At 27.5% G+C, this 12018-nt stretch overlaps 1 protein-coding gene across 1 annotated transcript; it reads right to left on the bottom strand.

The window, feature by feature from the left end:
- Nucleotides 1-1649: 1649 nt before the first annotated feature.
- On the bottom strand, nucleotides 1650-4273 carry LOC136087279 (uncharacterized). The gene is made up of 2 exons (XM_065809726.1): nucleotides 4209-4273; nucleotides 1650-4041 (listed from the first exon to the last, which is right to left on the bottom strand). Exon 2 carries the CDS (start codon nucleotides 4018-4020, stop codon nucleotides 3277-3279), a length of 744 nt encoding a protein of 247 aa, XP_065665798.1. The 5' UTR covers nucleotides 4021-4041; nucleotides 4209-4273; the 3' UTR covers nucleotides 1650-3276.
- Between the last annotated feature and the right edge of the window lie 7745 nt (nucleotides 4274-12018).

The following is a 12018-nucleotide window of genomic DNA, read 5'->3' on the forward strand; positions in this document are numbered from 1 at the left end:
TAAGGCGCGTACTCATTTAGATAAAAATAATTTAACTAAACTTTATTATTCTTTTATTCATAGTTATATAAGTTATGGAATTATTGCCTGGGGTAGTACTGATCAAAGCAAGTTACAATGTCTCCATCGCCGTCAGAAACATGCGATCCATGTAATTAATTTTGCGGATCGGTTCTCAAATTCCTCAATATTTTTCAATCAAATGAAAATCCTCAATGTTTATAAACTAAACGTATATAAAAATTTATCTTTTGTTTATATGTGGAAGTATGATTTATCTCCTTTAATTTTTAAAGACCTTTTTATTTTGAAACCTCTAAGCAAATTTAACATGAGGAATAATAACTATTTAAATAAACCACTCTGTCGAACAAAGTTCAATCAATTCTGTATCACTTATCGTGCAGCTCATCTCTGGAACAAAATTATTTTGCCTAACTTCGGCTTACCCCTAACTTATTCTGTTTTTAAAATTAAATTAAAAGATCTCATTCTCTCTATTGAAAATATCTTAGAATATTTTTAATTTGTCTTATGATATATAATAATTTTGAAATGTATGTTCAATCTTTGTTTTATACTTGTTGACAATTTGTTTCTATTCATCTAAGTACTATTTTAATATTTTTATGTTAATTTTTTACGTTCTCTTATTGTAAAAAGGCGTTTTTATAATACTTTATGTACTCTGTTTTGTAAAAGGCTTCTGACGATAAGATCATTTGATCTTCTTTTAGAAGCCTTGTTTGTATTTGAAAAAAAATATGTAATTTATATATATTACGTCAAATGTAAACAAAAACTTACGAAAAAAAAAAAAAAAAAAAAAAGTTATTATATAAATGTAAAAAATCTTACAATAAAATGCTATTAATACTGTTGAAATAAAGGTTTTTCAGATTAGAATCAGTTTATAATTTTTTTTGCTTATCTTTATAGTATACGGCTTTTTAATTTTTCTAACGGATTGACTAACCATTTAATCTGGTCAATTTGATCAATCTGACGGGAAACGTAAAAATTTCTTTAATTTTTTTATTTAATTATTTAAAGTGATATATCAAATATGTATTTTATGTATCAAAAAAATCGTTTTTGGCATGAAAAAAAACGACGTTGACGAATTAGTAAACTCAAACTAGTTAGTTATATGAGTCAATTTCTCGTAAGACGGTTTTGTCGCAACTAATGTTGCATGAAAATAAAGTTTGGACTATCTATAAAATTTTAACAAGTATGTTAAATTTCATCATTAGGGATGTACAAAATAGATTTGGTTTTGCACGAATCTGCTTTTTAAATGTTTTTGGATATCATTAAGTAATGAGGCCCAATAATTTTTTCCACTCCGTTACCGTAACATCAATGTAACTACATCTGTGAATTATTATTATTTTTGTAACAAATTCTATTTTTGTAATGAAATATACTGGGTACTATAACTACAGCCTACATGTTAAGTATATTAGCCAAATTTAGTGACATAAAAAATTTAATTTATGTGACAATGTCTGCTCCGTTACTGACATTTGCTAATTATTTATTATTTGAAAGCAAAACAGTGTAAGTTACATTTTAAATTAAAGGGAAAATCTTAGTATACAAATAAATTCAGTACATTGTCTTTTTAAAAAAGGTAAAGCGTCTATAAAAAAAGAAACTAACTCGACGAAAATCTTTTTCGGATTTAAATTGAACAAATACTGTCCGCTCTGTTACTGGATCATTACCATACATAATTAATGTGAAGAAAGTCGTGGTCGCTCACAACATCATTTGCTTCAACCGACAAGATATTCAAATTTTCATTGAAATTAACCAGATCAATGATATTGTTGCTTAAATGTTGAAATTGGTAATCATTGACATCCATTGCATTGGCCGAAGTAATACTTTCATCACTGTTAAAATTCTGCAGTATTAAAAAGAAATTCACGGAAGTACTTAAAATAAATTTAATTATTATAGAAACAAATAAATTAGCAAAATAATAAAATACACAGATATTTTTTTACCGTGCTAGTGTTTTTGGAAAAAACATATATCGCTTTAAATTGTAGCATGTGCAAACTGTAGCCCTCTTACAGAAGCAACTTAAATCTCGATACAAAACATTAAATTTTCTGTCTGTGTGCAGCTGATACAATTTCATAGTACCTGTAATAGCCTTTAATGTTTTGGAACATTTTGAGTCAAAAGAAGTAATTTTGGATCCCTCAATATAGTAAAACTTTATTAATGAATGTCGATTGTTAAGAAAATTATATAAACTTTCTGCATCTGGAAGGTCACAACCCATATTAAGCAATTGATCTGCCTGACGTTTCACCGATCCTCCTATCGCATCTGGTGCTCCCTTGCCATGCCCACTTTCAAAAAAATTCCAACTGGCTAAATTAAATTTTAATTTGTATATCAATGTAGAAAATAAGAAGAAGTTTTGCTTATTCCTATATTGTGTGGTTGGTCCGTCAGAAAAAAAATGAAGATCTGTAATTTGTGGGTTATCTATCTTGAGTTCAATTAGCACGGGTTCCAGATGTGCCCATATAGAAGGAGGATTGTGCCTCAAAGAATCGGATATAGTTGTAAATGACTGATGTCCATCCATTTTATAAATTACTCCTGTATGCAATGTAGCTTGTTTGTTACTTGCTCCAAAATGTGAAGATTGAATTGCAGCAAAATTCTTGCACACATAGTTCTCAGAAAAATCTATATGTATAACAGCTTTGTTCACATTTACAGTTTCTTTTAATTGTTTGTACATTCTGAACTGGTGTCTTATTATAAAAACATGCTTGCATAGCTCGTTTCGAATTGATTCACAGAATTTTTATTTAAGATCTTTAAGTGTTCCACGCTTCACACTTTTCCTGATAACATTTGTTGTTTTCTTTTCTCCCATCTTTTCGTATTCCTGTTTTTCTTTTTCCCACTGGAACCAAACTATAATACTTTCATCTTTTAGCAATCCTTTTGCTTGAAATTGAACACGAGACTTAAAACAAATGTTACATTCTCTGAACATGCATTCTCTTCTATCAGTACTACAACAAACTTGTTTCACTACTTCTTCAATATTTTTTTCTTTGAAAACACGCAGAATAATTAGTTTATCACAAAGTAATTGTATGTTCTCGTGTTTTTTGCACAGACATGTATCTCTATCTTTAGCCGACGGTTTGCGGACAAAAAATGGGCGATAACGAGTAAACGTGGTATATGAAATGTTGTTTCTCGTATATTCCGCGCTAAATTTTTCATAAAGGTTTATTAATGAATCGAGTAGTAGTCGCTTTTGTTTTTATCTTTATTTTTTGTTATTGTCTGTTTCTTTCCAGTTGTTATTATAGAATTGTCATCACGTGTAAGAAACTCTCTGATCAAATCCTGTGTTTCAGCATCACGAGATGCATTACCACGATGGCATTCGCTGTTTGGAGTTGTACTTTTTGATGGAAAAGAAGAGTTTGGAGTTTTATTACCTGCTAATAAATTTGACATCCTGCTTGTTTCATTTGTAAGAAAACCGTTTTTTACAGAAGAAGTAGATGATCTATAAGTAGTTGTAGGTGAATTTGCTTGTAAACCAGGCAGGAAACTTTTAAGCCTTAACCAACGTTTTTTGTATTTTTGGGCTGAACAATTAGCCGTTTCCAACTCGTCAGTTAATGTTTGTATTTTTCTATAAGCCTTTGTTTTTCGGTAAGCAACCTTAGTTCTACCTCTTAGTTTGCGTTCGTTATTCCTACTCAACTCGCGTTCCGGTGACTCTGATAACGATGTTTTAATCTTTCTTTTTGCAGCTCTAAATTTTGCTTTCTGGACGCGCCAACAAGGACGAACAATTCGTTTTTTTCTCTCGGATAATTCTGATATCACTTGAATTTTTTTCTGCTGAGGCCGCATATGCCAACGTTTGCGTTCTTTTTCACGAAATATGTCTGCATTTTTTTCTAACTGTCTGTCCCAAAACGCTTTCTGAATTTCAGCACGAGATTTCTTTGAAGTTTTCATGTTATATGCCTAGTTGTATTTCTTTTGGAAAAATAGTATAATAACTGTAATTGTTAATACACCAAAAGTTTATTTATTATTATTAAAATATATTTCAAGATTTACATTTATTTTAAAAGCCAAAAGATTAGAGTCAAATGTAAATAAAAACCAAACAATAAATGAAATTCTAATACTAAAATACTTACAAATTACTCTTACAATAACTTGAAAATAAAAGAACGCAGCGTACATACGGTAATCATATTTAACGCTGCAAGGTAATCATATTTTATCGCTGCAGTAAGTTCCTAATGGTTGACGTGTTTATTTAATGCAGAAAATAGCTTAGTTTAAAGCTTTTGATTTTTTTATCTTCGTGATGTCAGCTCCGTTATGCTGCTGTCAACTCCGTTATTAAGAGGAAATCACGGAGTTGACAGTAACGGAGTAGACATTATTACTCATGGGAAAACATCTTTAAAATCTTTTATTGCTATATTGTCCAAAAGATTTAAAGAGTACTAAAACACGCCATATAAAAATTTGTAATTTTACGGAATAAAAAAGCGTAACGGAGTAGACTTCGAATAAGAATATCATTTTTAAAATAAGGTAATTAGGCTCTCATTTTTATATAAATAATGCTTGCAGCACGATATAACTTTAAATGTTAACAAATTCCATAGAACTGGACTTTTTTTCATTATTTTAATTAGTAAATAAGTAAAAACTACAAACCTGTGACTATTTTAGAATGTAATAACGGAGTGGACAATAAATGTGGGGACAGCAAGTTTTTGACAAGAGCTACAACAGGATAAGGTGTAAATTAATACATATATTAAAATACCATATGTTAGCATGTCTAATGCACCAAATTATGTCCCCGATTAGCCTTAATACTAAAGAAAAAAAATTATTGAGTATAACAATATAGTCCTAGATGCAGGACATCTACGGAGTGGACATTTTTGATTAACAATTGTGCACACAAAATTTTAAATTTTAGTTGGAAATATCCGATAAAATGCTAGTTTATATTAACGATAAGTATTACTACATGGTGCTATTTTTTATGCTACTTGTACAAGAATTGCGTTATTATAGCTGTAGGACAAAATTTCAGTAACGGAGTTGACGGAATGAGAAAATGACTCATATACTTTTATCTGTCGAAAATGACGTGTTTTTTGTTACTACAAAAATAAACATAAATACATTCTGGCATTGACCTTTACTGAAGGATGCATCAGTAAATTCTTGATTAAGACCAGTCTCCGACTGACAAATAACATTTTATATTAGAATACGGCTTTGCAGAACCAATCAAAGATGCTTCTAGTATGAAAAAATAAAATCACCTTCTTCTTTTTTAAGACAAAAAATTATTTAAAAAAATAAAAAGGGGGGGGGGAAGCTTAATGAAAACTTTTTGTTGAACTTTCTATTAAATTTTTTCGATTTAATAAATAAAACTAAAATTTGTACAAAAAGTTACAAAGAGTATATTTAATATATAGAGTATATAGATTAAAAAAATTTAAAAAAGAATATATAGATTTAATAGAATATATAGATTTAATAGAATATAAAGATTTAAAAAATTTAAAAAAGATTTAATTATAGAATATATAAAGCATTTAAAATAAAATTAAAGCAGCTTCGCTTTTAAACGTAGTAAGTAATTACACTATAAGAACTAAATAACAGACTCTAGTAAGGAGGTCTTTAAGGTTGGGTTGGGGTGGTAGGAGTTGATGGTCGTTTTAAATATGATTTTGTATTAATAAAAATAAAAAAAAGTTTTTTTTATGTGTGAGCTCGACTATTTCCTTTGTTGAGTACTCTGTCTTGAACATTTATATATATATATATATATATATATATATATATATTATATATTTTTTATGTAGCTTATTAATATTAAATTGCTTATAAATATAATATTAAAGAGTGCAGTTATAGATAATATTAATATTATCTATAACTGCACTCTTATATATACCTTGCCAATATATATTTTTTTTTAATTCTCTATTAGTTATTTTACTTCTGAGTTTATAAATCGCTAAAGTTTGATCTATTAAGTGATTTTTTTTTCATTTAAAAAGCATTAGACGTTGTTTACGTTTAGATTCTATCTTAATTTGAGCATCTAAATTTGGCATTTTTTTAACGTAAATAAACGAGTTTTTAACATTATACACTCTTTTTGTATTTATGAAATGTTCCTGGACCTTTATGTGGTAAACTCCAGTCTTTATAAATTTAATGTTTACATGTTGTAATTTAAAGGCTCCAATGGCAAAGAAAAATCCAATTAAGGGTGGTAATCGATTTACAACTAATCGAATAAAAGATATATAAAAATTAATTGTTAGTTGATTAATTAACAAACAACTAATTGAATAACTTTTTGTTTATATTTTTATTTTTATTTTAATGTTGTAAAAACATTGCGTTTTTTAAAAATCAACATTTTTACCAGCGATAAATATAAACAAATAATACGTTTACAGTACGGAACTAAATTAGAAATGATGTTTTACTGACCTATATACATGTTATATATATATATATATTATAAATAATGTTTGACTGAATCTACTTGTAATGTAAATACTGAATTAACTTGTAATGTAAAACCACTAAGAAAAAGAAGTTGAAGAACTGGCAGAAATTATATCAAATACAACTTTAGCAACAGGAAGAACTAACTTTAAAGTCAAGAAAATTTGACTTTAATTAAACAAGAAATAGCAGTACTTGAAATTAATGGAAAATAGCCTAGCTTTTTAGAAAAGATTTATAACCTTATTCCCCAGTGGGCATGCGTCGTCTAGAGGACGTCCGTTGGACGTCCTCTAAGACGTATGCTTTTTAAGATCATATCTGATGAAAAAAGAGAAATAAAATCATTTGAAAAAGCATTTACTTTTTTGTTATTTTAAAAACATTCATTTTAAAAATTTATTCAAAAAATCAATCATTAACTGATAAATTACTCACTAAACTTCTTATTTTATTGTTGTTAGAACAATTGTTGAGCAGCATCAAACCTTGAGTGATAATGGAAATTAATTTAAATGAAAAAATTAAAAAATAATTTTAAGACCAGAAAACTTTTATCATATTAAAATGAGAAATTCAAATAAAAATGAAAGGGAAGTTAATTTTTGTAAAGATTTTTATGGGGAATTCGAATGTGTAAATAAATTTTTTTTTTAAAGTTGCTCGGTAACACGCTAGTTTTATGTGGGAACATGACTAAAATCAACGAGTTTATAACTAAAAATAGTATTTTTTTAATTTTTAATAAACTCAATAATTATTATTTTATTTAAAAAAATTATATTTTGTCAAAATATAATTTTGATCTTACATTTTTAATCACAAAAATTCGCTTAAAGCGAGATTTTGTAGTCATTTTGATGACGTTTTTGAAATTTTCTTAAATTTTAACCATAACATTATGTTAAATTTTAAGAAATTTTCATAATTGGTTAAAATTATTACTAATTATTGAGTTCATCAATTATTTTACAAAAAAAATCCTTTTTTAGTCATAATTTTTCCCCGTTAATAAGTCATATTTTAGTCATTTTTCATCATTTTTTGCAGATTCGAAATCCTTATAAATTTTTTCACCAAAATTATCCTCCTTGTTTTTGAAATTGAAAAAAAAAATTGATTTACTCTACTATTGCTATAATTATTAAATATAACTTTCCTAAACTTATTATATTTCAAAAGTTTTTTGAAGAAAGTTTGTGCAAAACAAGAGGTCCAAGGTTCGACGCTGGCTCTAGTCCAATGTCAAAGCGGCATTGGTAAGGAAGAAGGCGTGAATTCTCTAGGTAAATACTCTTCCGCTGTGCTCTGCGATAAGACCGTTAAAACTTCTGGAAGCAACTCAATAAAATAAAAATAAAAAGTAAGTTATTAAAAAACTCTTACAAACTGCTTTTAAACACTTACAAAAATCAAGTTTACAAAAATGCGCAAGCCACTAATGCTAGGAGCCGTAGTATTTTTAAAAATGAAAAAAAGTCTTATGAAGAGTCCTTACTATGCCAATTAAGCCAAAGATCTTCAGACCTAAAGTTTTTAGAACCAAGATTTCAACGTCAAGTAGTAATAACAAAAATAAAAACAATAAGTCCATTGCATTTAAATATTTTATATAATAATAAATAGATAATTAATTCATTTAATAATTTTAGTGAATGAATATTATTTTTATAACCAAATTTAGAATTTCATTCAACTCCTCTTTTTAAAAGATAATTTTAAAAAATCTGATATTGTATATTTTTTGATGTACTTAAAGTTGTCTGTCTGCAGACTGATAACTTATTATAATATATATATATTCAGATCTGATATAAAAACTATAATACATATTCAGGTCTGAAGGCATATGCGAATCGAATTAGTTGAAACACTTACCTAACTTATTTTTAGTTCTGCAATCATTATGCAAAATTACTCTAATAACCATTTGTATCTTTAATAACAATTTGAGAGGAAAAAGTTTGAGTTAACTAATATTAAAGTTCAAATATTACTATATCTTTTATGCGCATGCGCAAACTTTTATAATACTACAATGAAAGAAAATAAGGTTTATCAAAAATCTTTTATATCTTTTTATCCATTAGGAAATCAATGTTTAATAAAAAAATGTCTCACATCACCTAACATCACCTAACATCAGTTTAAGAAACATTAGCATTGGTATTAGCTAATGTTCGTTCAAGCTACGTTCAGTTCAGGTACGTGAACTGCATAAAATCTTTTAAATCAGGTACGAGAAGATCATAAAATCTTTTAATTCAGGTACGTGAACTGCATAAAATCTTTTAATTTAGTCAGATTTAAAAATGACACTGAACTTTCTAAAGAAAACTAGAAACTTAATGAACCAAACTTATAATTTATCCTTAAGTATATATGACATTATCAAATCAAGAATCAAAATCGGTTTCCTCATGTAGACATACAAAAAAAATCTTTAATTTTGCATTTTAATACCGTTTAGGCGTGTTTACGTTTAACGTGAAAACTGATGTTAGACGTTGTAAAGCAAAATTTAAACTTTTATAAAGATTTTCACTTTTGCGTTTTTCGAATAATATGGACAAATGACATGAAATTTAAAGTTCCATAAAAAAGTCTATACAAATATATATATATATATATATATATATATATATATATATATATATATATATATATATATATATATATATATATATATATATATATATATATATATATATATATATATATATATACATATATATATATATATACATATATATATAATATATATATATATATATATATATATATATATATATATATATATATATATATATATATATATATATATATACATGTAAAACTAATAAAAATAAATTTGAAAATATGAAGCTCTTTTTATCAACTAACTTTCGTAAGTATTTGTTCAAAAACTAGCATTTTGGAATTATGTCAGAAAAACATTATTTTTATTTATGCATTCTTTCTGCCAATATCTGTTTTATTGTGTTATTGTTATTTCTATCTTATTGAAAAACAAATTTTGATTTTTGGTGTTTGTTCAGAATTTTTTCTCAGCAGTTATTTTCTACAATTTAAGTTCTGTTTAACATATTAAATATTTGAACAATTCGAAATACAATAAAACTAATATCCTGTTTGGTGCAAGGAACATATTTAAGTTGCAACAACCAGTCCATTTAAATATCTAAAGGTACTAAAAATAAAATGTTGTAAAAAGTTGTATAAAGTATTTGGTGAAATAAAAATACTTGGTAATATTTTGAGTATCCGGTAATACTAAAATATATTTAGTAATATTAAAGATATTCGGTAATATTTAAGGTGTTCGGTTATATCAAAAATATTCGGTACTCAAAATGCACAAAAAGCTTTAGTATGCTACTTTAAGTCGTGAAAATTTTAGACTAGTGAAATTATATAAGTAACTTTTATTTTTTTTAATTAAATTTTATCTTTTCAAAAATTTTACATTAGTAAATATATATTTAAGTTTTATCTTTTCCAAAATGCAAAGTTTAAAATTAATTCTTCAGCTGAAACTCTTTTTTAAAAAATGAAGTTCATTATAGCTATCGTTTGAGGTAGCATTGCTCAAAAAATCTCTGGTCATGGTTATCTACAAAATCCACCAGCTAGATATTTGATGTGAAGATTCGGCTTTAAAGCACCGCCAAATTACAATGATAATAAATTATTTTGCGGCGGAGCCATGATAATGAATGTAAATAATGGCGCGCAATGTGGACTAGAATGTTATTTTAAAACTGCCCACATTACCGCGGTAAAAACCGCGGTAAACTGCGGTTTTTATCGCGGTAATGTGGGCAGTTTTAAAATAAGTGAGGGTAATACCGGGGACGATGTTTGCAATTGAAGTGTTCAAATGTTTACTTTAAAATCAAAAAAAAATTGTAGTTTGATGGCTAAAAATAACATCAGTGAAAAAGTAGCGGCTTCCTAAACTTAAAAACTTGAAAATTAAAAAATAATCAAAATTTTAAATGCTGTAATATGGTGCATAACCTTAATGCATTTAAGTTTCCTGCTGCTTTTCTCACTGATGTCGTTCATGATCATAAAATTACAAATACCCTCGCCACAGACCACTAGTGTTTTCTGAATAGAGCATTCGGTCTTATTAAAATACTTCAAAACCAACACACACAAGTTTTATAATGTAGAAGCATACTTTTATAATAGCTTTAACTTTTTCTCTCTTTTTCACAAAATGAGCGATCACTTATCATTATCATTATTGATTACATCACTTATCATTATTGATTACAATTGGTTTTAGAGATCCATAATTAAAAAGTATTGCTAAAATATTGAAACATTTTTAACATTCCATGATATATCCGGAATAACCTTAACTTTATTTGAGTTTATATGCAATGATTTATTAAATATTTTTACTTTAAAAAGTTATGAAACAAGGAGAAAAAAAAATTTGATTCTGCAATTTTCCCACGCACCCATCTAAATAATATTTACTTATAACTTACTTTTAATACTTACACTCATCTATTTAATAGTTGCTCAAAACCCACTTAAAACTACCAAAATATTTGGTGCATCTATCTTTCATTTTTCTAGTTGATGCTTATGACATATTGCTTCTTATCTTTACCATACCTGGCCTCAAAAAACTAGTTAAAATGTGTAATTGATATACCAGTTGAAACTTATTTAGATTAATTCTGACAAGAGAAACTTGATTATGAAACCTTGGAACTGTACTCAGGCCCGTGAAAATTTTTAGGAGTGGGTAGGAGTTTTTGAAAAAAAAAAGCCGGTAAGGAAAGCCAATTAAATTTTTGCTCAATTTTTATTATTAAACTTGCGTAAAACAAAGACCATTTATTAAAAAAGCGGGATCAATCGCCATCAACAACCTCTCACCCCTATCTCCCACGGTTAGTAAACAACTAGGGTTGATATTTGACCGGGGTCGGAGTCGGGTTTGATAATATATAGCCGGGGCAGGGGCCGGATTTATGACCGGGGCTGCTTAAACATTTATACATCCTGAAGTATACTTCTTTTGTTCAAAATTCATGTTATATTTTTTATATATATGCATATATAAACATCATTATGATCAACATGATCATCATAATCTTATTACCACCATCATTATGATCATGATCATCATCTAATCATCTTCTCTTTTGGCAAATACCACACCATATAAATACTAAAATTTATATAAATATGTAAGGATATTGTATGCCAGCATCTAAATAAATAGCAAACGTGTATGTTTACATCCATAATATGTATGCGTAAAGCGCATCTCGGAAGCTTTTATTTTTTATTTTTTTTATTTTTAGGTTCCCCAAGAAGTCCTAACGGTCTTGTCACCGAGCACCGTGGAAGTGCATTTAACCAGTACACGCCTCCTTCCTTACCGTGACGCGAAAATATGCCCAGAGCTCGTTATGAACC

Source organism: Hydra vulgaris, chromosome 11 (genome assembly GCF_038396675.1).
Source record: "Hydra vulgaris chromosome 11, alternate assembly HydraT2T_AEP".
Taxonomy (NCBI): domain Eukaryota; kingdom Metazoa; phylum Cnidaria; class Hydrozoa; order Anthoathecata; family Hydridae; genus Hydra; species Hydra vulgaris.